The sequence below is a fragment of the Sebastes fasciatus genome, chromosome 2 (assembly GCF_043250625.1).
Source record: "Sebastes fasciatus isolate fSebFas1 chromosome 2, fSebFas1.pri, whole genome shotgun sequence".
Lineage (NCBI taxonomy): Eukaryota > Metazoa > Chordata > Actinopteri > Perciformes > Sebastidae > Sebastes > Sebastes fasciatus.
Window position 1 is genome coordinate 32,276,630 of NC_133796.1, and position 26,589 is coordinate 32,303,218.

Sequence of the window (26,589 nt, forward strand, 5' to 3'; positions counted from 1 at the left end):
TTGGCAAAAATTCCATAATAACCTTTCAGCATATTGTAATTCAAGTGTTCTGAGAGAAAACTAGACTTCTGCACCTCCTCAATGGAAAATCTAGCACAGGTCATTTCAGAGAGAGAGCGTTCCTATTGGATGCTCATTCTACGGAAGCAGCTCTCAATCACTCGCGAACTCTGATCAAACGGTCAAACTAGGCAGCGCTGATCAAATATGAATCAATATTCCGTTACAGTAATGCCTATTTCTCGCCTCAAATGTTTCCAGAAACATCTTGTAGTGTACTGTTTAGCTGTAAAATGAGAAAGTTTGCTCCAGCTGGTGGGCGGTGCTTGGTATACATGTTGGAGAGCTACAGTGGCCGACGCGAAAACGCGAATGTCCCTCTCTAGAGCCAGTTGGAGCAGAGCCAGTGTGTAGAGTGTATGTGGGAAGTGAGTGGTGAAGCGAGAGAGAGCGAGCGACGTCGAGCAGCAAGTAACGTTATTGACTCCAGCCCAAGCAGGAAACTTTAACAGTGTTTGGTTTGTCCGTTCTGGGCTACTGTAGAAACATGAGAACATGACGGAGGAGGCAAAGAGGACCTGCTTCCTAAGTAGATCATTCTAAGGTAACGAAAACACGATTTTGGTGGAAAATGTGCTGCCACTTCGTTGATTTCATCAATAAGAGCAAACTAATTACTTGCAGCAAATGTGCAGAAATAATGCTTAAAATGTAAATAAGCTATTTTAATTAAACACTCTACAACAAGCAGGGTTTAAATCAGCACCAGAAATAACATTTAAACCCTGGTGAATCAGTCTATAAATTAATTTGATAGACTATATGTAGGTATGAGGGAGGATTTTCTGATTTCATCAAGCAGGTCTGTACCTAGAATAAAACATTAATGCTCATAAGTATGACTGCAGTGTGTTTTGGCAGGTCAGTGAGTGAGTGAGTGAGCGACGGAGCGATGCATCACCTTCATGTTGCCCTCTGCAGAGCCGGTGACGAAGAAGTCCTCGAAGGCATCCAGCGCCAGGGCCTTGATGGCTGAGTCATGGGCCTGGAAAGTGTGGAGCAGCTGCCTCTGGCGGATGTCAAACACGCACACAAAGCCCTTCCTGCCTCCGGTGATGAGCAGCTGCTGTTTAGCAGCGTACTGAAGCACAGTGGCCCCGTTCTCATGGCAGGGAAACGCTGGAGGGGGGTGGGCGGGAAGAAATGTTGAGCTGGTTCACAACTCGTTATATATACAGGGAGAATCATTAAATCAGGTGTTTGTGATTTCTTACCGTGGACCATGGTATTGCTAGGTGAAATCAGAGTATCCCACAGGCAAACATTTCTGTGGACAAAGTAAAGCAGACGTAACATTAGTGAGTCGACACCAACAGAGAGAGATTAGTGTTGGTTCAATAGATGTGTTTTCTGTGCAGACGCTGACCTGTTATCATTGGACTGTCCAGCTGTGGCGATGAGGCTGGAGGACGTGATGAAGGCGAAATCACCGCAGGTCTTAGTGTGGCACTGCCAGCTCTGTAGAAATACAAACAATACACATTCATTTTAATGATTCATATTGTGGTTTTTTTTAGGGCTGTCAAAGCAAATTTGTTTTAAAGTTTGTTTTTATCTATGGATACCTACAAGTGCCCACTTTATGATAATCACATGCAGTTTGGGGCAAGTCATAGTCAAGTCAGCACACTGACACACTGACAGCTGTTGTTGCCTGTTGGGCTGCAGTTTGCCATGTTATGATTTGAGCATATTTTTCATGCTAAATGCAGTACCTGTGAGGGTTTCTGGACTATATTTGTCAGTGTTTTGTGTTATTAGTTGATTTCCAGCAATAAATATATAAAAACATTTGCATAAAGCAGCATATTTGCCAAATCCCATGTTGATAAGACTATTAAATACTTAAAACAAAGCTTCCTTTATAGTGCATTTTGAACAGATAAAAAATGTACGATTAACAATGGACAATCATGCGATTAATCACGATTAACTATTTTAATCGATTGACAGCCCTATTTTTTTTGTCTAAAGAAGTGTATGTGTGTGCCGGGCTGGTGGTTAAGGAGGTGAGGTAGGTGGGGGGGGAGCTCACCAGGTAGGGTTTGGGGTTGGAGGATGTCTGGTTGACCTGCCAGAGACTGAGGAAACCCTCTCCGTCAGCAACTCCACACTACAAAACGAGCACAGAGCAATCAGAACAAGCACACCGAATAGACAAAACACAGACGTTGCAGTGTGTGTGTGTGTGTGTGTGTGTGTGTGTGTGTGTGTGTGTGTGTGTGTGTTAGTGTGTGTGTGTGTGAACCTTATTGCCCTGGGAGTTGAAATAGAGTCGGGTGACTCTGGCGTTGCCTGCTTGTCTGAAGCAAATGAGCTGCTGAGGTCTGTTCCATTCAAACATTCTCACACTGCCGTCCTGAGCCCCCGTCATGTCTGACGCACACACACACACACACACATAGAGAGAGAGAGAGAGAGAGAGAGAGAGATGGACAAAGACAGAGGGGAAAAGAGAGAGGGAGAAGGGGAGACATTAATCAAAATTAAAATGTATACTGGTGATAACCTCCTGTTAGGCTCCAAAGTAGATACTTACAATACTGATATATGGGATGGGATGTCATTCTCTTCACATTGTTCAGATTCCTCTTCATAATCTGAAAAACAACAATAAAAACATCCATTTATATCATTTATTACACGGCTTTGTTGAATCCTCAATTCTGATTGGCCAATCACGGCATTCTACGGTCTGTTATTTCTTTATAACAGTCCGTTGCTATGTATAACAGACCGTTGCTATGGGCACAGTTCTGATGTCGGGATTCTGGCGGACCGTTTTGTGTCAAATTATTGATTTCTTAAGTAAGTAGCTGTGTAATAAGCAGGATAATGTACAGCTAGCGGGTCATTGTTGTGAAATAAAACCCTTCAGGATGATGATCACAACAATGACTGGCTCACTTAGCCCTTATTTATCAGGAGTGTTGGATGATGTCGTACTGTGGTGGTTCTTTACTGCTGAGTAAAACAACACTACAGACTCAAAGGCCATTGAATGTCTGGGATCTTAACTAACCAGACTTCACTGAACACTGAACGAACCCACTGAACCTGTGTGACACCCTCTGTCCTGTCTCGCTTCGTGTATCACACACCACCACCACCACCACCATTTATCAACACGGCTGGGACATGGAGAACCCTGACAGCGTGTAAGTGTGATGCAAATCTGTACCTTGGGTTACCGGCTGTGAGAGCGGCCGCTATCTGTGTTTATATACGTCCATCTCTGCCATACAAACACACCCGCCTCTCTGTATCAGCCGACATAGACTCAGCAGGCCAGCTGTTTAGTCGGCACTGCTCAGTTTGGCTCGACATTGATAAGAATTAAAAATACAAACATCTCCTGGAAATGTGCAGCAGGCCACAGACTGCAGAATTAAATCCAAATAGTCTCATGTTTACATTTGGGGTTATTAAAGCTAAAACTTTACTTATGCATCTAATGCATGTTATGAAAAGAAAGACTGCAGAGTGATAGCGCATCTTCTCTGCCATCAGAACAGAGCTTAGTTTCCCCCTACTGGCTTTTACTGAGAACTGCACAGCCATCACTGCCTGCTTTGGCTGTGTTTGTGTATATCTGTGATTGTATAGACTCGTACCACACTGGCTCCCATGCTGGTCTGCCCGCTGCCGAGCCACGGCATGGATGCAGAGACCGCCATCTGTGGTGGTGCAAAGGGGGCAGAGCTCGCCTGGGCGATGTTGGTATGAGAGGAACGATGGTCGATGTCGTCAGAGCTGCAAAACAAAACACAACCAGAACCCGTCATGTTCAAAACACAGATGATGCACAAAGACTCAGTCAGCTATTTATCAGTCAGCTATTCACATACAAAACATTTTGGTCGACCAGTTACTTGCAGGGTTTCTGCAGTTAGATTTAAGACTATTTAAGATCTTTTTAACACCACATAGAAATCAATTTAATACCTCTTTTACAGATAAAAGTCTGATGGAAAACCAGTAGGGATAATATGGTCTACAATTATTTATCATTATATCACATTTTTTCCTTTACTTCCCAGCAGTATGTAATAATATTTCCTTATGATTTAATCAATTAAATTAATGTGAAATGGATCTTGAAAAGCAGCAGAAAATGCATAGATGGATTGACCAAGTCATTAATAATTAATTAAAGTTTTTGCTAAAATTGACACTTTTTTTTCTCTTTAATAACGAGTATCTGCTGATACCAAGTCCCATCTGATAATTATACGTATTTTATTTGATCGGCTTTAATTCTGCCGATACCGATTCATTAAAATATGTAGAGCTGCAACTAACGATTATTTTCATTGTCGTTTAATCTGTTGATTATTTTCTCGATCAATTGATTAGTTGTTTGGTCTATAAAATGTCATAAAATGGTGAAAAATGCCGATCAGTGTTTCCTAAAAGCCCAAGATGACGTCCTCAAATGTCTTGTTTTGTCCACAACTCAAAGATATTCAGTTTACCGTCATAGAGGAGTAAAGAAACCAGAGAAAATTTACATATAAGTAGCTGGAATCAGAGAATTTGGGGGTTTTTTTCCTTAAAAAATGACTCAAACTGATTAATCGATTATCAAAATAGTTGGCAATTAATTTAATAGTTGACAACTAATCGATTTATCGTTTGCGGACCGGCCCCGATACTGATTCTTAGGATCGGTTCAGGACATCCCTTGTTATGTCTGGTGATTTTCTTTTGGTTTTGTATGTGTGTAACTAGAACATGCAACATTTTTGATGTTTAATAAACAGCTTTGTGACAAATATTGATGCAGAACTTGAAATGATTGAAATTGTTTCTTTGAGGACCAATGGACCAATGCCACCTACAATCTACCCTGAATCTCACCTGCGGGACTCCTTGTCAAAGTCGTCCCCTATCCAGGTGTACGGCTGGACAGCCACCAGAGTAGACACGTCCACCTCCTGGACGTCATGAGTGGAGGCCAACACGATCTCGTTGGAGTTAGACTGGAGCAGGAAGGAAGGAAACAGGGAGGAGAGGGACATGGAGGGAGGAAAAGACACCATTAAAGGTGGACTTTGCAACAGTTTCCTCTCATTTCCTAGAAATGAATTTATGTAAATATAGAGGAAGGTTCCTGGAAAGGATTATGTGATTTGGTCTTTGATCGTTGTCTCTATTTGCCCTTCACTTAGTGCCAAATCACATAGTTCTTTCCAGGAAACATCGAAGGATATGGACTCATAAAATAAAGTGCTTAATCACTTACCTTATTGATGGCAAATGCCATGATTATATCAGACTCCTTATGAATGATTTTAGCCTTGCCTCCTGGGTAGCCCAGATCTGCCTCCACCTGGAAAAGAGAACACAGATGCATCAAGGTTCAAAGGTTAAAGCTACAGTAGGGGCTCCGGGGACACTGAAGCCTATTCTTTGTAAATACTGTTTATGATCATTTTCCCTTTTATGAGGAGCAGGGCCAAAACACATCAAGTTGCTCCGACAAATATTCCCTCTACAACCACGTTCACCAGTGGAGAGGAGTAATCACATGTAAAGGTACACACTTAAATATTGACAATTTGGACTATTGAATCTGGATTCCCTGGTGACAACACCCTCCATGATTAGGAAGCCTTTTACGGCCCTGACAGTGAGCATGCAAGTTAGTAAGTCTACTGTATGAGCCGACTCTCTTACGGGCCCAGCAGAATCAGAAAAGAGTGAGAAACACAGGAAGGCGTGTTATTGGTCAGGATCGGATGTGAGTGGATGTCATAAGTGTCCCAGTGAGGCGGAAAGATTAGAGGTTAGATCTGAGCCTCAGAGCCTGATTATATGCCAGAAATATTGCCAGACTAGTCACTATCAGGCCAAGCTGGGGAGGAGACATTAAAGGGATAGTTTGGGTGTTTTTTGAAGTGGGGTTGTATGAGGTACTTATCCATAGTCAGTGTATTACCGACAGTAGATGATGGTCGGCACGCGCCCAGTTTGGAGAAACAGACAGGACTACCGACACCGGAGCAAATCAATATCTGTTTAAGTGTACGCTATATTTAGAATATTTTTATCGCTGGCTGTCTATCCATCTATATCCACTTCAAACCCATCAGACTCCATTGACAAAAACAGAAATTTTACCTCTCAAAACAGGAGAGTTGCTGGTCTACCGCTGCATCGATCGGTTAGTTTGTGCTATGTGTGACTTTGGGGAATCCGAACTAACCTTTTAAGACACAAACCCTGTGCAAACAGGTGCACAATACATCTTTTAAAGTTGAATGTACGTCCACGCTCCTTCTAGCTTGGCTTTACAGTGACTCTTCTGGACAGACAGACTGACAGACAGAGCCAGGGCCTTGGCTGGTACAGTAAATGATACTACCTTATAGGGACTGCTTGCTCCTGCTATGCAGTTTGGGTTTATACGGTCCATATGGTTCTCTACAGACTACAAAACACAACACAACACGAACACACACAGGCAATACAGACACACCAACACGGCACGACACAAAACACATGCACAAACACAGAAAAATAAAACATGGAATGAAAAGAAAATGTAAAAAAGGTTGGCAGGATCTTTGATGTATACATGGTGATAAAATGCAAACAACTCTAAACACCTCGTTAGCACGGAGCTACAGTCACGTAGCAGGATTAATGGAGATATGAGCTATGGATCTGAGCGCTACTGTTTAATTTGAAGTCATCTGACTACTCCATGTTGTAATAATAATAAACTATAAGCGTCTGGGACCATAATCTCTGGGATTTTTGTCTAATTTTGGACTGGCAGCTACAGTCTGTTATGAATGTAAGTACATAATAATGAACATTTCCAGACATAAGATGTCTGAGGAGTCAAAGCAATGATAACGACTGCAATATAAATATCAACCACAGAGATAAATGCTCAGTGAGCACTTCTCTGTGTGTTACAATGAAGATAAGGCTTTAGATACACGGGTAAGACCTGAGTATCACAGCAGGACAGTCGGTCGTTGAGGCAAAGTTTAAAGGTCTCCGATAAAAACCTCAATAAATCATTATCTCCGAGCTTAAAGGTGCAGTGTGTAACATCTGGCGGCGTCTAGCGGTGAGGTTGCAGCATGTAGCGGAACTACGGTGGCCATATAACGTAAGAAAAGCATGTAGAAACATGGCGGCCGGCTCTGTAAAGAGGACCGGCTCCCTATATAGATATAAAACGCTCATTCTAAGGTAACGAAAACACGATTCTTATTTTCAGGTGATTATACACTAAAGAAAACTTAGTTATGAATATTATATTCAATTTGTGCTGATAGAGCCCCTGAAATGTTACACACTGCCCCTTTAAGTGTCTTGCAAAGCAAAAGACTATGTGGGAAGTGTGTAGATTGTTTTCCATGCGTATGGGCGACCTTCTGTAGACATGCTGTGCAAAACAAATCAAAGTGAAATTAAAATATATACTGCATTGGCCCATATATATATAATGTCCCTGACTAAAATATTAGCTCCTTTTGAAACACCAGTCAAATAAACAGGTAATTTTGTATTTACTTTTTTTGCAATGTGGTTATATGATATATATTACACGTCTTAATGCAAATATTTGTACATATTTTCATATTCTGTATATTCTCATTTTCTTATTTTCGTACTTATATTTCTTTAAATATATTTATTATATTGTAGCATTATGTACATAATTTACTTGTTACATAGTCCTTTTTTTCTATTTTCTTACATTTCTTTATGTTTATACAATAGCAACTGTAACGCACCAATCTCCCTCCGGAGATTAACAAAGTATTTATGATTCTGAACAGAAAGTAACATTCTTGTTCAGGTATTTCAACAAATAACATCTTAACATACACATTACTGTGTTCTGTCTTTTAGTCACATACTTCTCAGAAGCAGAAATATTTTCTCTGAATGCTTTTTTTCAGGCTTCTAATGCATTCATCCTGACACTACTGTACATTTCTTGGCTGCAAGTCAGTTGTTTAAAGACTATTATTACGTATCTCATCAATCACCATCATCATGGGTGTCATGTGGTCACAGTCAGTCACAATGGCTATTAATCTGTCGATCCTGGCACTTTAGAGTTTAGTGACAGTAGCTCAAACCTGTCAAAAAGGTCATTTTGTTTAACAGATCGGTTTTAAACCTCTAGCAGTTAAATGTGACACAGACCCACTTTTAAAAATGTAATTTTCAAGATAATATAGTCATATATTTGGGCCAATACAGTCATTGTGTTAGGGGAAGTGAGCAAAATTAAAATAAAAAAAGTAAAATTCAAACATTCTGGTGTGAACTAATATGACTTGTTAAATAAAATAATGGTGGGTTTAATAATCACAGCTAATGAACACCAAACTGAAAGAATAACATGCAGATAAGTTTATATTCATGTGGGCCGCTGACCTCACTCTGCTTCCTCTTCTTAGTGAAGATGTAACGGATCAACGTCTCCTGAAGAACCTCCTGTTTGACCAGGAAATGCCAGAGACGTCGGGCTGGAAAGGACTGATGGTTCTTTGTCCTGAGAGAAAATACATGGACAAAAACCAGTTGGTCACATATGAGTGCATCCACTAAGGGGTCTTATGTCACGGTTTATTTTCAAGAGACGACATGTATGACTGGAATTTGTTCTATGTTGTGTGAAACGCATGTACGCGTTATCGATTTGGAAAGGACAAATAAAACCAGAATGATTTTAATACTGTAGTTTCCCTTCCTCTGTATTATCCAATATAATCCAACTACTTCAACCATGTGGACATCTATAATTGATCTTTGTGTAAGTGATCAGTTGAATCTTGGTGGGTTCCTGAGCTAAACTAATGTCCTTTTGGTATATGAGTTAGTTTGTGTTAGTATTGCAGTACTAGTATGTATTTCATTTCTTGTCATTCACTCTTACTAAAGTTGTTAAGTGTTGATGTTAGGATTGGATCTATTCTGAAGTAAAAACAAAATGTAGATGTTGTTGTTTTCTCCCCCAGCCCCAGTGTGTGAGTGTCTCTATATTGTTGCATACTGTATTATGATTTAATACTCACTTGAAGGGTGTGTTGTCTGGCTCCAGCATGGCCTTGTGTCGCAGTATAGCGGGGCCTCCTCCTGCGCTGAGGTCAGTCGGGAACGTGTTGATGTAGTTGGGAGGCGGGCCGTCAAACTTATTCATTCGCTCCAGCAGAAGCTGCTCCCAGTTCTCTAAAGTCTTCAACACGGCGTTGCTGAGAGGGGAGACGACTGGCAGGTCTGGGACACAAACACATATACATATACAGTAGATATACAGTATATACACCAATGAATAGTTTATCTATATACATCTATTCAAATTATACTCAAATGTCTTCATAAAGAATAAATCTTGGTGTTTAGGATTAATGAGGCGGTGAGTGTGTACCTGTGCAGTCGAGGCCAGTGAGAGGGAGGAAGTTCTTGACGTTGTGATGAGCCAGTTTGACCATCCCCAGGCGGATCAGAGCCCAGCTACATACCACACACACACACACACACACACACAGACAGACATGCACTGAGTTGAAAATCTGAAGCAAAGGCTCCAAATTATGCATCAGAAAAACAAAAGCGGGTGAGGCTCACCTGTAGGAGTTGGGGTCAGAGTGCTGCGTCATCTGTGTGTCAGAAAGGAAGGCGTCGTCATCGTCTTCATCGTCCTCCGCGCCGCTTTCGTCTGAGTCACACAGAGCGTTGCTGTCCGACACCGGCAGGAAGGGCTGAGAAAAAAGGATGGAGGAGGAAAAAGCAAATGAAGAAGGCAGATGAGGGAGGGAGAGATCGAGGAAGAACTTTTTAATAACCTGAAGACTATGAGTCACAGATCTCATTAGTCCATTCCACATAATGTGGAATTTAACGCCTTACTTTGGCCACAAAGTAGTCCCACATGCTCAGCTCCGGGGGGATGAACTTCTCCCTGTATGCGGGTCTCTCCGTGGGAACAGGAGGCGGGGCGGCCGGCGTCTCCTTCACGGGGCGTCCAGGAACGAGCATCCTCATGTTGAACCTGCGTCTGTATCGATCCACATCCTCCGCTGGGGGCTGAGGGGGAGCCGCTGGGGGAGGAAAAGAACGAAGAGGTGGTATCTATCAAACAGTGAGCTCTGATGAAGTCAGTTTGTGCTGCAGGTTTGTACAAATGATGACGATGAGCTGAGACTCAGCATCATTTTATAGCCAAAAGAAATAGATCAGGAGGAAGTGAACTGCACCCACACACTCTACTAAGAGCTCAGTATACTCTATACTGTATTATAAACTTTGAACATTAAAGGTGCTATTGATAACATTGATGTCATTCAGCCGCTAGATGTCGTTGCCAGGCACTTACCGTCAATCTCAGCCATTTATCTGTTTTATTCCACACTAACTGACGACCCAGAGATACCAACGTCGTTTTAGTATTGGCTCACAAGCCTTGTTAGTAGTGTGAATTAAATGTTAGATATCTTCCACAGAGAGACACAAAAAAATAATTTTGGACCCGTCAAAATTTCTAAAATAAGACAACAGGGCTGGGCGATATGGCCAAAATCTTCTATCACGATATGGTTTGTTTCATATCTCGATGACGATATATACTGGAAAAAAAAAGTTTGGAAACTTGTGTTTGGTGGATTATTTCTCTGTTGTTACAATACTAATGGTCATTGTATTTTACATCGTTGGAAAGCCTGTTTATTTACCTTCGCAATGATGTCCAACTTGTAAGGATCATGCATTTGTGGGATGAGCAGCACAGCTGATTATGTGGGTAGCGCCCAAGAAAAATTTGCTAAAATGCTCTGCCAATGGTAAACAGTGTATTCTCATAAGGTTACCAGGAAGCCTGCAATGACTGCCCTTCACCGTCAGGCCCGTGTGCGCTGGTGTCGACAACACAGACAATGGAACCTGAACATGTGTGGGAATGTCATGTTCAGTGATGAGTCCAGGTTCTGTCTGCCAAAGCTGGATGGCAGGGTGAAAGTATGGAGACGACGTGGAGAACGCTATGCTGATTGTTGCACCGATCGAGTAACAGCTTTTGGTGGGGGCAGTGTCATGGTGTGGGGCGGCATCTCCCTCACTGGCAAAACAAGGCTTGTCATCATTGAAGGCCATCTCAATGCAGTGAGATATCGGAATGAGATTCTGCAGCCAGTGGCGATCCCATATCTCCACAATCTGGCACCTAACTTCATCCTCCAAGATGACAACGCTCACCCCCACAGAGCCAGGGTTATCACAGACTACCTCCACAATGTGGGAGTAGAGAGAATGGAACGGCCTAGAGTCCAGACCTCAACCCAATTCAACACTTGTGTGATCAGCTTGGGCGTGCTGTACGTGTTAGAGTGACCAACACAACCTCGTTGGCTGACCTGCAATGAATCCTGGTTGAGGAATGGAACGCCATCCCACAGCAACGTGTGACCAGGTTGGTGACCAGCATGAGGAGGAGGTGCCAGGCTATTGTGGCTGCGTATGGATCTTCCACCGCTACTGAAGCTCCTGACGGTGTATTAAATGAATAAAGTGTAAAATTGCCAATATGTCTTGTTTGTTCCTTGTTACTGATAGAGAGTTCAATCATCCAATCCACCAAACAACTCAAAACAAGAGTCAATACCAACAGGGGAATACACTGTTTACCATTGACGGAGCATTTTGGCAAATTTTTCTTGGGCGCTACCCACATAATCAGCTGTGCTGCTCATCCCACAAATACATGATCCTTACAAGTTGGACATCATTGCGAAGGTAAATTAACAGGCTGTCCAACGATGTAAAATACAATGACCATTAGTATTGTAACAACAGAGAAATAATCCACCAAACACAAGTTTCCAAACTTTGTTTTTCCAGTTTATATCACGATATAGCATGGTCTCTGTAATTCGATAAATAAACAGTCTATATGAAATAACCACATGGTAAAGCCTATTTTTGTATACTCCTGTGTGAATTACATACTGAGTATTTTCTCATTTTAAGAACTTGAGTGCAAAATGAAGATAACAGTTTTAAGTAGGGCAGTCAAAGTTAACGTTAATAACGTGTCAATGCAAATTTGTTTTAACGCCCCTAATTTCTTTAACGCAACTGAAGCGGGCTCAGTTTTTAATTCTTAGTGAAGATACTGGCATCATATGTCATATACTGTATGTCATACTAGCTTGTTGCAGTTAAATAACGCTCAAAACGTACGCTAAATTTTGGCAAGGAAAAACTGGCATGGTCATTTTCAAAGGGGTCCCTTGACCTCTGACTTCCAGATATGTGAATGAAAATGGGTTCTATGGGTACCCACGAGTCTCCCCTTTACAGACATGCCCACTTTATGATAATCACATGCAGTTTGGGGCAAATCATAGTCAAGTCAGCACACTGACACACTGACAACTGTTGTTGCCGTTGGGCTTGATTTTGCCATGTTATGATCTGAGCATATTTTTTATGCTACATGCAGTACCTGTGAGGGTTTCTGGACAATATTTGTGTGTTGTTAATTGATTTCCAATAACAAATGTATACATACATTAGCATAAAGCAGCATATTTGCCCACTCCCTTGTTGATAAGAGTAGTAAATTACTTGACAAATCTCACTTTAAGGTACATTTTGAACAGAGGAAATATGCGTGATTAATTTGTGATGAATCGATTGACAGAAATGATATAGAAAAATATATGCAACATTTGTCATATTGCCCAGCCCTAATTCACAATCATATTAACGTTTTCCAGGAAAAGCCATACTTGTATTCAGCACCTTTCTAAAAGCTCTGTGGTTGTATTATTCTTTTTTTTAAAATATTTGTCTACATAAAAATGTTATCAATAAGACCTTTAATCTTAATCTTGTCTACAATATAACTTTTATATTTTATGACTTTGATGAGTCGTAGCACACAACAGAAAAACCGACACATTCAGAAAAGAGACACAAATGCACACAAACAAACAAACGTTTAGGGCAAGACACGCTACGTTGTTGTGCACAAACCTGCACCATTATCCTGGGTGACTATCTCTGGCATCGCACCAGACAAAACAAGACAAGACACAAACCAGAGTTGACAGTGCAGTTAGACACACACACACACACACAGATACTCCACAGACACATTACATAATTGAGTCAGTGTGTGTTTGATGTAGAGCGGTGGCGCAGAACACACACAGAAAACACGTCAAACAACGATGGCAGATCTGTTGAGCAGTCATGTGCTAAGCGTTTTCTGGCTGAGGGGAGGCAAACACGATGAGGTCGGTGACTGTTTACTTTGTTTTAAAATGAGCGTTAATTGGAATATGAGGTAAGAGATGTGTATGGCTGTGTGTTTGAGACATGCATGTCTTTTTGCTGGGGCACTCCGGTTTTAACATTTAGCAAAGTGATATCCTGTCAACAGGCTGACATTTAAGATCCTCTAAGCAGCTCTTCACACGGCTCTTGGCTGCTCTTGAGAGCTATCTCAGACTCCACAGTGATGTTGAGTCTAAATGCCAGCCCATATCTTCCTCCCCCACTAATACAATGTGAGCACAGATACTTTGGCCTAATGAATATGAATGAACGGTCAAGTTCAACAGCACAGCTACTCAGGAAAGGGCTTCATTTCTACAAATCTGAAGCAGACAAAACAGCTGAATCAAGTCACACAAGAGCTGCTACCACTCTATGATGTAGTTGTTACCTCTACAGTACTACAAACTACTGATCTACAGTAACGGGTCCATTCACAATCTTTCTTTTTAAACATTTAATGCTACAAAAACTGGACAAGACAGAGCTGGTTGTGCAGTTCCAGCTCTAGAGTTTGGGAGAGCCGGTGCGAAAGTAACGCTTTTCAGACAGACGTTATTTTAAAAGATAATGTTTCAGACAGAAACACATATTCGTTGTGATTAACTCACACATGTGTTCTATCAATACCAGGTGTTGTATTGTACAATTTTGGAACGAGTTTGGTATAATTTGATTTTGAATGGATGTTGCGCATTGTTACTTTCATCAGTCGGGACGAAACCGAACGGTATAAACTTGAATTGTTTATGTTTGACAATGTCCTTGTTAATATTTGATTGCAAACATATTATGTCCTTTATCTTAATAAAACATGATTACATTTCATCCAACAGTATAAACAGTATAACTGTTAAAGAAAATTGAACAGTACAAGAGTGATTCAGACTCAGACAACTTTATTAATAATAACAAGGGCTGTCAAAGTTAATGCGTTAACGCAAATTCTCCTTAACGGCACTAATTTCTTTAACGCATTAACGCAACCTGCGATTTTTAGGTTGTAACGGGCTCAGTTTTAAAGCTAAATTTTGGTGAGGAAAAATGGTCATGGCCATTTTCAAAGGGGTCCCTTGACCTCTGACCTCCAGATCTGTGAATGTAAATGGGTTCTATGGGTACCCACGAGTCTCCCCTTTACAGACATGCCCACTTTATGATAATCACATGCAGTTTGGGGCAAGTCATAGTCAAGTCAGCACACTGACACACTGACAGCTGTTGCTGCCTGTTGGGCTTTCGATCTTTGTTACTTTCATCCCGCTTTACTCTTACACCGGCTCTCCTCTAGTATATCATTGTCTAATAACCTCTCAAGGTGTACCTGGTTTAGTCTCAGATTCAGATTTAGTCTGAGAAGGCGGCTCAGCCTTGGCCTCTGAACACTCCTTGCTAGGCCCAGCTGTTGCTTCGGTGGCACAACAGGAATGACACAATGAGATGAGCAGAGAGGACGTCACAACATGTACGTGCAATGCGGTACACACACACACACACACACACACACACACACACACACAGCTGCTGGCTTATCATAACACTGAACACAGATGACAATGTCTTCATAGCACTAGTGAGCTTTGCTGTTTGTTATGGGGCATTCAGTAGTAGCTGCACGAGAGAGAGAGAGGGTAAGTTCAAGCATCCGCAACAATGCAAACCTGTACGAGTACCATGCACTGCAATCCTGCAAACCAGCACTGCAATCCACCAGCTCAGTTACTCACAGCTGGCCTTAGTTGCTGGTGCCACAGCGCCCAACCCCTCTCCCCTTGAAACGGGAGGAGGGGGGCGTTTGGGGCGCTGGGGGTCAGTGGGGATGGGAGAGGGGTTTGGGGTGAGGCTGCTCTGCTCGGGTCTTCCTGCCTCTTGAGAGTCCTCTGGCCTGGCTGCCTCAAAATCAGCTGGCACTGGGACACAGGGCAGAGGACACACTCACACAAGACACCACACAGCAGCAGCAGCAGCAGCATCACTACTAGGTGTTTGTGACTATGAAGACAGGCCTGAGGGATGGAAGCATCGCCTCAGATCAGAGAGAAGTCAGGATGTAGAGAGTCAACAGGTGAAGCAGAAGAGGACAACGGCAAGTAAAGAGTACAGGGACAGATTATGAGGAAGACAAAAGACAATGATGACGCTGATGATGGAAATAAAAAGGTAATTACTGTAACACAATAATAATAATAATCTACCTGGTGCGGCCTCGGGCCTCTTTGGCTTAATAACGAGTTTGGCCCCTCCCCCAAAGACGGCGGCCCACATGCGGTTGTTGAGGGGGTGCGCTGCCAGGCGGAAGAGCTCGTTGCTGCTGTGGGTGCCCAGGCCGTGAATGAGCAGAGCGAGATAAACAGCCATGACCCCCTCACACAGCAGCACGTTGAGCCTCGGCTGGTCTTCCTCTCTGGCAGACGCCAACAGAGAAATCAGGGACGACACACCTGCAGAGACAGCGCACACACACACACACACACACACACACACACACACACACACACACACACACACACACACACACAACATGGCATTTGATTAAAAGATTAACCTGTAAAAAAAAGTTCCACAGCAGAACATCTCTGCACAATACAGAACCCATTTATGAAACATTTGCATGATGGCGTGATCGGTCTCTGTCTTTCCGTTTCCTTCCCAGAGGCCATGAAGCTCCTATTATAGAACACCATCTGCCTCTCTGCATAAACACAGACGGCCTGCTCTGCTCTTCCTCTCCCTCTGCTTTTCATATCCTCTCTGAATCATCCTCTTTGATGCTCTCACATATGCCAGTTTCCCTTCTCTGTGCATTCTGGAATACGATCTAACTTCGCTTCAATCTCATTAAAACTATTCTTTAGAGTATTAAGAGCAAGACGTTAATGAATATCCATCCCCTGATAGCAAAGTTGACCATGTTAAAAAATAACCTGTCTTATTTTCTGCCTCTAGTAAAGAGTCTAACTGAATCTAACTTCCAAACATGCCAGTGGTTGGTAAAGCAAGGACTTTGTTACCTGGCCACTGTGCAGGAGCGGAGTTGGGAGTGATATGTTCTTCGATGCTTTCTGTGCGGAGTCGTTTCCTCTCACTGAGCAGCAGGCCCTGGTACACCATCCCTGTAAACTGGTTGGCCTCTGCCTGGCTGCTGCAAAGCCAACAACAGAGAGGTTAACCGTGAGTCACAACCACACAACACATTTAGGAAACACGCTTATTGGCTTTCTTTCTTTCCAAGAATCTCTTGTTTGTGTCTCCTGTCTGAGCTAGAGGCAGGGTGTGGTTAGCTAAGCTTAGCATCAAGAGCAAATTTCCCAACATGTTTATCTACTACTTTAAAGGCAGAATGAGTAGGCTTTTCCTAATGCTGTGTTCACACTAGGAGCGACACAGCATCAGGGTACAAGTCATTTTCAATGGAAGCCGGTGACATGAAGCTACAAACTGACGCCCGTCACTTGTCACTGCGTGATGTGCTTCAAAATAAAGTTGAGCTGGTCTCAACTTTTTTCAGCGCTCTAATGACACGGTGAAGCTCAAACCAATCATATGTTTTTGTTTCACCCTGTGCCGTTCCATCTAAAAGAATGCAGTTATGGTACGTGTCCACAGGGGCGTTTTTTATCGTGAGGGATCGCCTCGCTTCCCAGCATTGGACGCTTGATGGGCTGCTACTAGGCACAAGGCACCTGATTGGACGAACACTTTCCCTTGTGGGTTGCTGCTCCCAGCTTTCAAACCGGAACCAACATGGTGGCTCGTTTGGACACTTTCTACAGTTCACCAAATGTGTTTTTGAAAACATTTTATGCGGGAAATAAGCTATGCAGTTGCTGAATCTGTCTTTATTTTGGATCGACAACGGTTAGTTTTTCGAGAGTTGGAAACTCTCGAATTGTGCCGCCACGCTACCAGAATGCATTGCACGGCTGCTTACATAGACAATGAATGGGAAGCGTGGAAAGGACGGAGGCTATAAACAAGTACCGTTAGCCAGTTCCCAGTGCTATTTAACGATATAGCTACATCAACAAGCACTTGAGTAACACTTCAACAGCGACTTGATGACAACGTAGCTGGCCGTTTTGTTGCTTTTGTCGCTTTGAATGTTGTGTTTACAAATCGCAACCGACAAATCCTCCTCATCCTGCTTTTAACTTACAATAATGCGGTCTTGGAGGGAAAAAAAGGATGCAGTGAGAGCGAACTTTGAGGAATGAACTGTGAAACCAACACACACCAAAAATAAAAGCACCTATGGTGTTGTAGAGATATTTTTGTTTTCAGGAAGTGAAAAGGGAAAAGGGAAATGAAATCTTGCAGAGACTGTTGGGTTACCTGTAGCTGTGGCTGTCACACAGCGCCTGATAGATGCAGGCAGACAAAGATGCTGCTAGTGTGTGCAGAGTGTTCACCTGGAAGTGAAAAACAGACACATTTAACTTATTAAACATCAAAATGAACGACTTCAGATGAAAAAAGGCTGCAGACTCTATATAACGTTAGATTCTTATTTGAGTTCCGACCCGATCGTCCATGATGTCGGGATGCGGCGTGGTCTCCATGAGGGTGATGGTGTGGAGGATGTCGTGAATGTGGTTGCTGAGGTGGAGAACAGGATTGGCTATGACCGTCTTGGTGGGGGCGATGCAGGCTGACAGCAGGGGCAGTGTAGTGGGCAGAGGAAGAGGAGACTGCAGCTGCTTCACTGTGGTCTCCTACACAGTGACACAGGAAGATTTGCTTTTACTGAAGGGAGACTGTTCTGCATTAATCCAGTAGAAGTATATAATGTGCTTCTGAGTGCGTTACCTGCTGGCTCTCCTGCAGGAGGAACAGGAGCTCCATGCGGACCGAGGTGACTCCTCCTCCCTTGGCGCCGTGAAGGCTGCAGTAGGACAGAAACACCCTCAGCAGCGCCTGGTTCTTCCTCAGCCACGCCTTGCGCCTCTCAGAGTGCTGCTGCTTGGCCTGAAGGCGACGGCGCTCCATCTGGTGGCGCTCGTAGGCCCCGGCCTCCGTACGCTCCGTAAAGGCGTCGTCTGATATGTCCACTGATGCTGTACGCTCCCTCCAGCGCTCCACCTCTGAATCCTCCTCCTTCCCCTCCACCTTTGTGATAGCAATGTTGAATAACCATTGTCAACCAGGAAGGAAAGAAAACAAACACTTTTGCTAATGTCTAGTGATGCACAAGTGAATATAAAGTTGCACAGACTACATCAAATATCATCTACCTTGTAGTTGCAGATGGTGTGCATGGCTGCGATCTCCTTCTCCAGCCAACTGTAGAGCTGAAAGCGGAGCTTCCCTCCGTCCACCTCGAAGCCCGTGGCCAGCGTACGCAGCTCAGTCATCAGGATCTTCAGACAGGCACGGAACTTCAGCTGCTCCGCTATCACGTCCACCTCGGACTCACCCTGAAATGCATGAGAGTGAGTTATGTTTTATTAACATAGTGAGGCTTTATATTGCAAATTATTAATGTGAATTCCATTAAGAACCGTAACAGAAGACCTCAGGATGGGTCATATCTATGGCAACGTATCATCTCCTAACACATTTTACTTTCTTTTGTCTGAGATGTTAAATACAAACGAGTTTCATTTGAATGCAAAACCCTGGCATAGAAACTGCCCTAGGCCAACATTTGTCTTCACATGACATCAAAATGACGTTTGTGTGTTTGCTGTTCTGGTTAAGGAGAGATCAATCTCGGAACCCATCAGCTGATGACAGATAATCCTCTGGGGGCAAGGGGCTATATTTCTGGGGTTCCAGTGTAGCCAGATATCTGGGCTGCCAAGACTTCCTTTTCCGTGCGCTGCTCATTGTGTACGGTCCGATTAGCAACTTGAGATGCGAGACTGGAGTTGCGAGACTATGTAACTGGATTGTTTCACAAATAGTCAGTTTACGAGCTAATTTTAAACCAATAAAAAGCTAAATCATCATTACGCGATAGCCGGTGGGTTCCAAGAGTGCATTCAACCAAAGCCTGCTCGAACATGATTGATCGGTACTACTCTACAAACGGAAACCAGAATGCTTCCGATGCTGAAATCTTGTCCCGTTGCTCAGTGGGTAAAATGGTCGTCCTTTAATCAAAAGGTTGGAGGTTTGATCCCCGGCTCCTACTGTCTACATTTTTAACTGTCCTTGAGCAAGACACTGAACCCCAAATTGTTCCCTGGGTGCTTTACAGCAGCTCACTGCTCCTACAATGCTTAGGATGGCTTAAATGCAGAGGTCAAATTTGATGTATGTATCTGTATGTTTATGATAAATGTAATAAAGTTTAAGTTTTATAAATTAAAGCTAAACACCTTTTTTTAATTATTTGAACTAGAGTTACGGCCTCACGGTCAGACATTTGTATAAAATGGTCATAATTAACAAATTAATTCTTGAGTTATGGCCAAAATGATCTTGACCTTTGATGACCGAATTCTAATCAATTCATCGCTGAGTCCAAGTGGACGTTTGAGCCAATTTTGAAGAAACTCCCTCCAAGTGTTCCTGAGATATCACGAGAATGGTATGGACTGACGGGCCGACGCAAAACCCGAAAAACATAATACCTTCGGTTGTCGTCGGCGGGAAGGCATAAAAGATTCTATAAATATTGCAGTAATAGTTCTAGTGGATTCTACCTGCGAGTCGTCTCTCTGCATTTTGGGGTCGTCGCTCTCCGAGCCTCCGTCTGCGGTCTCAGCCTCAGGTTTCTTCATGGTCAGACCGTCATCATCATCATCATCTTCATCCTCGTCCTTGTCCGCTTCCCAGTCCAGCTTCAGATCGTCGTCCTCCACCTTCACCAAAGGCTGGCTCCAGTCCAACCCCCCAGCACTTTCGTCTCCTCCCCAGGCGTGGGCCGGCGGTGCAGGGGAGCCCCAGTCCACGCCTCCCTGGGTGCCGTTCTCCAGCGGTTTGGTCGAGTTCACGTTGGCCTTGGATGAAGCTTTGCTGAGAGGAGAGGAGCCTGATTTCTTGGTGACTTTGGGAATCTTGGAGAGCACTTCCAGAGCCAGAACAGGGCAGCCCACCTGCAGAAGATTGATATGATTGAAACCATTCTATCAGTCTGTAAAACAACTGCAATAGGAGAGGTAGATAAATAAGAACTGGATTGGAGTGAGTGGCTCGTATTAATGATGAGCCCACCTTGAAGTGAGCGTTGGCGGTGGTGAAGAAGAGTTTGCGCTCTATAAGGTTGATCTCATCGGCGTTGTTCTTCTCAGCAGTGAGGCCCACGGTCGACTCGGGATTTCCAAAGTGGCGGCGGATGATCAACGGGTGTGTCCTCAGGTAGTTATAGAAACTAAACACCACGGGGTTGCAAGCTTTCACCATCACATCTAACAGAGGGATGAAGAACGGGAGAGAGGATTTAAGCATAGCACACAATGCAAAGATGTTTTAGTGGCTCATGCTGTGTAACACTGAAATGTTTGCAACCAAACTGACCGGGGTTCTCATCATCCTCTTTGGGGATTCGTTCCAACAGCGTGTCCAGAGCTCGCGTGTAATCCTTCATGATCCAGTAGGCTATGCTGCGGAGGAACGGGTCAGGGTGCAGTCTGGAGCAGTGGTAGCCACCTCCGTCCTTGTTACAGCCCAGGACCTTCTCATACAGGAGGCCCTGGCAGGTGGATGAGTTCTCAAAGTCGGCCTCATACAGCCTCGCTACTATCATGGCTAACTGGAGATCCTCCATCTTCTCCAACAACACCTATGCAACATGGAACAGCAGAGGAAAAGTGAGACTGACTGGGTTAAAACTGAAGTAAGAAAATGTAAGTAAGTAATCATTATAGCTGCTGTTGGTCACTCTGAGCAAATATGATAAAAGTTATTTTTATAAAACGTCACTATATCCTGACAGTAGTGCATGAGACAGATAATCTGTGAAAAAATCATGTTCCTCTGTGTCATCCTGTGCTCCTAATGGCATTTGCAAGATTTCCTTAAGGAAAACAACCAATCAGAGCCGAGCAGTCTCTACAGCAGGCGTCAATCGCTGTTTGTGAAACTCGCTAACTCCGATCAAGCGGTCAAATTAGGCAGCCCTGATCAAATATGAATCAATATTCTGTTACTGTAATGCCTATTTCTCTCCTCAAATGTTTCCAGAAACATCTTGTAGTGTACTGTTTAGCTGTAAAATAAGAAAGTTTGCTCCTACCGGTGGGCGGTGCTTGGTATTGGCTCAACTGTTTTCATAATGGCCAGGTCACAAACTTTCTAATTTTACAGATAAACAGTACACTAAAATATGTTTCTGGAAATATTTGAGGCAAGAAATTTGATCGGCGCTGCCTAGTTTGACCGTTTGATCAGAGTTCGTGAGCTTCACGAGCAGTGATTGACAGTTGCTGTAGAGACCCCTCAGGTCTGATTGGTTGTTTTCTTTTGGGCGCGGTGAAATTTTGCAGATGCCATTAGGAGCACCGGAGAAGGAAGAGGAAGATATTTTTTTTCAGATTACCTGTCTCATGTACTACTGTCAGGATATAGTGATAGTTTTATAAAAATATCTCTAACTAAAATTTAGTAACTGCAGCTTTAAAGCACAGAAAATTAAGACATTTTGACGTAGTAATTTCCACTGCAACCGATACATAAAGCTGAAGCATGCAAAGCTCACACTTCTATTTATTTTTTTGGCTATCTGCATATTTTGACTGTGCGGTGTGAAAACCCTGTTCAAGGAAAACTAACAGGCTTTTTATGCATCTTATCAGTGTCATTTAGACTTCTCTCATGTGATTAAAAGGCTGCAGAATATACAGCTCTCCAAGCAACACAGTATGGTGATGTAGTGATTTGACTCTCATATAAACACACCTTCACACTCATATTTCCATAAAACAAGGCTATGCCAATGAAGTGTTGGAGCAGACTCAACAGTAAAAAGCTGTGTCTGTGTATCTGGGTGCTGTTGAGTGTAAAAGTGTGTGTGTGTGTGTGTGTGTGTGTGTGTGTGTGTGTGTGTGTGTGTGTGTGTGTGTTGTTTCCACCTCTATGGCGTCTTTGAGAGATCCAGCCAGCAGGAAAAAGGCAGCGGACTGTTCAAAGCGCTGCTTTCCCAGCAGGGAGAAAGCATTTTTCAGAGCGGCCTTCCTCCAGCGGTCTTCAGTGAAGTTGTTCTTGAAGAACTTAGTCATCTTCTCATCGTGCTGAGACCTGAGAGAATAAATCCAGACACATCTCAGCATCCCGTAAAAGGTTTTGTGATTAAAATTAAACAGTAACTCTATTAAAAATAATTATGTGTTCAGAAGCGATGTCCTACCTGAAGAGCCCCCAGAGGACAGCTTTCTTCTTCATGGCCAGAAAGAACAGAGCGGCGTCTAAAGGGTCGTTTTGTCTCTGGAACGCAGCTTTACCCACCTGATCACACACAACCGCCACAGTTACTAAATCAATAATTACAGTTTTCACTTATTTGCTGGAATGATGTTAAATGCACTTCAAAGACAACACAGGAATCAAAATAGTCATTGCAGATCGTCACACACGTCAGTACAAACGCTCCCCTTATTTAGCTACTCTTAAAAGACCTATCTACATCAACTATTAGCTTTGGAGAGCTGTATTGGAGAGACTGACTTACATAACAAGAGGAAAAGCAGGAGAATTTCAAAAAGTGTGTTTCTTGAAGTTTCTTGGATGTCAGTCATTTTGAAATTGCTATGTGTTGTTGAGTGCTTTTACGTTGTTGTTGTTCTTCTTCTTCTTCTTATCTGATGTTTTATATTTTATGTGAAATATGTTAAATGTTTCTTTTCTTTTGATGACTACAAAAATCATGACTACATGTTTCATTTTTAAATTATATTATTATATTTGTCTATTTGCGTGTATGAAATATATGCAAAATTCAATAACAATATTGTTTAAAAAAAACTATTAGCTTTGCTTTGTGCTTTACAATAATCAGGTGCTTATCATTATAAAAATCAAACCACAATTTCATCATTCTAATATGTTTTTCAATGAAAATGAGAATAATGATCACTCCCTCCAATATCGAAAATCTTGTCGCAATTGCAATATCAGTCCTAGCAAATGGTCTAAAGTATTACAGTTAGCTGTGTTCCATATTTAATTTCCTAGTAAATTGTTTGCATCACTCTCCAAATGTTAGAAACTGAATTTGTCCTGTGTACCTTCTCCACCATTTTGCGCAGAGTGTTGATGTTACGTATCCACCAGCCCACTCCCACAGCTCTGAGCTCAGACCACTGTGGGTCTCCTCTCTGCATGGCCGGTATCATGTTCAGCAGCTCCTCCTCCGCCTCCGAGTGGAAGGCCCAAGCAAAGTGGCACGTTGATAGACCTGCACAGAGAGAAAAGAGATGTCTGGAGTTCATTCCCAGGATTAAATGCACTTTCAATCTATCTCTCATTCCCCACAACATCTGAAAATATAGTCATGTATATGTTTGACGGCAGCAGTGTCTGAGCAGTGTGTTTACCCTGGTGGAGCAGCTGCATGCGGTAGAGAGGGGGCAGGGAGGTGAGCAGGCAGGTGTGCAGACGCATGGCCAGCAGGTACCTCAGTCCACACTCATCGAGAGCCTCTCCACCTACACAAACACAACACCGGGGAGCCGTCAGCTCGGTCGTTGTTATTCCACCGACCACTCTATTAAAAGCCACACAGCGAAGCCCTTTAAAACTCAACAGTATCACTTGAGTTCATGCGATCCTGTCGGAGACGGTGTCCCTGAACCTCCTTACCCTCTCTGTGCTTACCTAGCCCTGGAACAACCTGCTAACGTCTACCTCTCAAAAGACTAAATAAAAAGGATGGAAAAATGGAGAAAAGACAAAGATAACGGAAGTGCTGTGTCTGTATGTATGTATATAGTTAAAGAGGAACGTATAAGCACTGATGTTTATGTTAATAAAGATTTGATCGCTTGAAATATTCATGAACACACGGTCAAGAAAAATGATGCTTAGCTTTTATGTCTATAACCTTTAGTCAACTTTCATACAATCTCTTACCAAGGGTAAAAGTTAACGGACTGGTAGACATTAAAGCCGCCAACACGCCAAATCACAATACAACCTTATTCCGCAGGTGCGAGTGCATTATGTATCTTTCATACAAAGTACAAAATAAGGCAACAGAGTGCTGCAGGAATGAGTCCTAAAACCCGGAAAACAGTTAGCATTTTAGCACTTCTGGTTCCCTCCTATTGAAGTCAATGGGTTTTTTGAATGGGTTTTTAGTTAGATGCCTGAAATAAGGTCTGTGGTTAACATAAGCTGTAGAGATTTTAACGTTTAGTTCTACGACATAAAATACATCAATACGCTTTTGAAAATCATAAAAGTGGGAGTTCATTTGTGGAGATTATCTTGCTGAACAAAACGTGCGAGTATCATAAACCTGTGTTTGCCACAGAATTTATTTTCCGCAATAATCCAAAACCAAATGGAAAAATCCCATTGGCTTCTTGTCGAGGGAACCAGGGCGATGCCAACTTCCTGGTTGGCCTACAAAAATGCGTCATCCCTGTAGCACTCTATACTTTCTTCATTTGCAAAAAATTCTCTTGTCTCTTGTGTCTCTTGACAGATCAAAACGTAGGGACAGCTACAGAATAAAGACCCTGGAGCTGGTCTGTCTCTTGCTAAAGGACACTTCAGTGGGGAGGATTCCCGTACACGACAGAACTACTAAACGTAAGAGCTTGGATTGACACCGGTGACTGTCACATGGATGTGAGCATGAAATCAACACTTGAAAATGGCATAATAGCTAAAAAACGGAATTAGTTGTGTGGACACTAGAAAAATATGATATTTGAAATACTGAGAGAAAGAACTATTTTGCTCGTTGTAAAGGTGTAACTGTGAGGAGAATAGAGCATCAGAAGTAGGCTAAAGATATTGCGGATGGTTAAACTTATTTGAGTGCTGTGTTACAATATAAGGTAGAGTGTTTATTGTGGTTTGATATAATAGTATTTTAAAGTGGTGACGACTCCAGTTGAAGAAATACAGACACAGCAGTCCCTAACCTCAGTAAACCTCGGTGCAATAGGTTAGATTTACTCTGTGTACTGCACATACATATCATAAATATGATTGTAACCAAACGTATATGCTGACCTATGTGCTTTTGATCAGTGGAGCTGGTGACCTCGGCGCTGGTGGTTGCGACAGTATCAGCCAACGCCACCAAGAACATCTGCTCCAGTCTGGTCAGTCCTGGGAGGCTGGAGTGCATCAGGTGACTGGACAAAACCTGGACACATGAAGAAAGAGAGAGAGCAAAGAGAAACGGGTTATTACTTTGAATTTGCAAAAATTATACAATACTTAACATATCCCCGTTGAGAGAAAATTACTCTCATATAACCACAGATTAAACTATTATTACCATATTACTATTGTCACATTTCCTCCCCTTTAAAAGAGTGCTGCAGGAAGGAGTCCTAAAACCCAGAAATGAGTTAGCATGTTAGCTCTTCCGGTTCCCTCGTCTGGAAGTCAATGGGTTTTTTGAATGGGTTTTTAGTTAGATGCCTGAAATAAGGTCTTTGGTTAACACAAGCTTAAGAGATTTTAATGATTTGTTCTATGATATGAAATACATCAATAAATAACCCACTTGTGAATTTTGTAGCTTTTACGTGTCTTCAAAGAGGCGGTTGCTAACAAGTGGCTAAATGAGACTACTAAACGTCATCACGCCGAACACTAGTCCACCTTTAGCTTAGTGGTGGTGACGTGAAGTCATGCAACCGCGGTGTAACGTTAGCTTTTTACTTCTGGCAACTGCATTTACACTTCAAAAATCATAAAAGTGGTAATCCAAAAGCCGAATGGAAAAATCCGGTTGGCTTTTTGTCGAGGGAACTTCTGGGTAGGTCTACAAAAATATGCCATCGCTGCACCACTCTATTCCCCTCTTTCTTAATGACTTAATTGCAATACAACTGAGGATTGAAAAGAATATTAATCTTCGGATGTTATCATAAATAGTCTACATTAATAGTGCAATTTCCCTTTTTTTTTTTTTTTTTTTTTATAAATGGGGTCCCATTCTAAAAAAAATACAAAAATACCTGAGCATGCTCCGGTCCAAAGTAGGTCGGTCCATACTGAGAGAGGTTGATAACTCGAGATTTCTTCTCTGGTTTGTCGGTGGCAAAGTTCACAAAATCATCTGTGGTGACGCTTTGCATCTGTTAACACAGGAGT

The 26,589-nt window shown here is 42.6% G+C and overlaps 1 protein-coding gene across 10 annotated transcripts in view; it reads right to left on the minus strand.

Annotated features, from left to right (window-relative positions):
* dmxl2 (Dmx-like 2) overlaps positions 1–26,589 on the minus strand; it is a 54,603-nt gene that overhangs the window by 2,058 nt on the left and 25,956 nt on the right. For 3 of the 10 annotated variants that reach the window (XM_074620212.1, XM_074620203.1, XM_074620195.1), the window contains exons 24-55: positions 26,454–26,573; positions 25,495–25,630; positions 23,847–23,957; positions 23,538–23,707; positions 22,661–22,758; positions 22,386–22,551; positions 20,833–21,097; positions 20,530–20,723; positions 20,019–20,411; positions 18,603–18,785; positions 18,178–18,477; positions 17,892–18,083; positions 17,704–17,780; positions 16,383–16,513; positions 15,567–15,812; positions 15,099–15,281; positions 14,696–14,779; positions 9,946–10,136; positions 9,664–9,797; positions 9,464–9,549; positions 9,111–9,312; positions 8,470–8,587; positions 6,428–6,493; positions 5,306–5,392; positions 4,921–5,042; positions 3,675–3,813; positions 2,600–2,660; positions 2,309–2,436; positions 2,096–2,173; positions 1,427–1,518; positions 1,275–1,327; positions 962–1,179 (exon numbers count right to left, since the gene is read on the minus strand). In XM_074620212.1, the coding sequence (XP_074476313.1) occupies positions 962–1,179; positions 1,275–1,327; positions 1,427–1,518; positions 2,096–2,173; positions 2,309–2,436; positions 2,600–2,660; positions 3,675–3,813; positions 4,921–5,042; positions 5,306–5,392; positions 6,428–6,493; positions 8,470–8,587; positions 9,111–9,312; positions 9,464–9,549; positions 9,664–9,797; positions 9,946–10,136; positions 14,696–14,779; positions 15,099–15,281; positions 15,567–15,812; positions 16,383–16,513; positions 17,704–17,780; positions 17,892–18,083; positions 18,178–18,477; positions 18,603–18,785; positions 20,019–20,411; positions 20,530–20,723; positions 20,833–21,097; positions 22,386–22,551; positions 22,661–22,758; positions 23,538–23,707; positions 23,847–23,957; positions 25,495–25,630; positions 26,454–26,573 (4,824 nt within the window). The remainder of the gene's footprint in view (positions 1–961; positions 1,180–1,274; positions 1,328–1,426; positions 1,519–2,095; positions 2,174–2,308; positions 2,437–2,599; positions 2,661–3,674; positions 3,814–4,920; positions 5,043–5,305; positions 5,393–6,427; positions 6,494–8,469; positions 8,588–9,110; positions 9,313–9,463; positions 9,550–9,663; positions 9,798–9,945; positions 10,137–14,695; positions 14,780–15,098; positions 15,282–15,566; positions 15,813–16,382; positions 16,514–17,703; positions 17,781–17,891; positions 18,084–18,177; positions 18,478–18,602; positions 18,786–20,018; positions 20,412–20,529; positions 20,724–20,832; positions 21,098–22,385; positions 22,552–22,660; positions 22,759–23,537; positions 23,708–23,846; positions 23,958–25,494; positions 25,631–26,453; positions 26,574–26,589) is intronic. The other 7 variants (XM_074620250.1, XM_074620242.1, XM_074620268.1 and 4 more) reach the window with 5 other exon arrangements.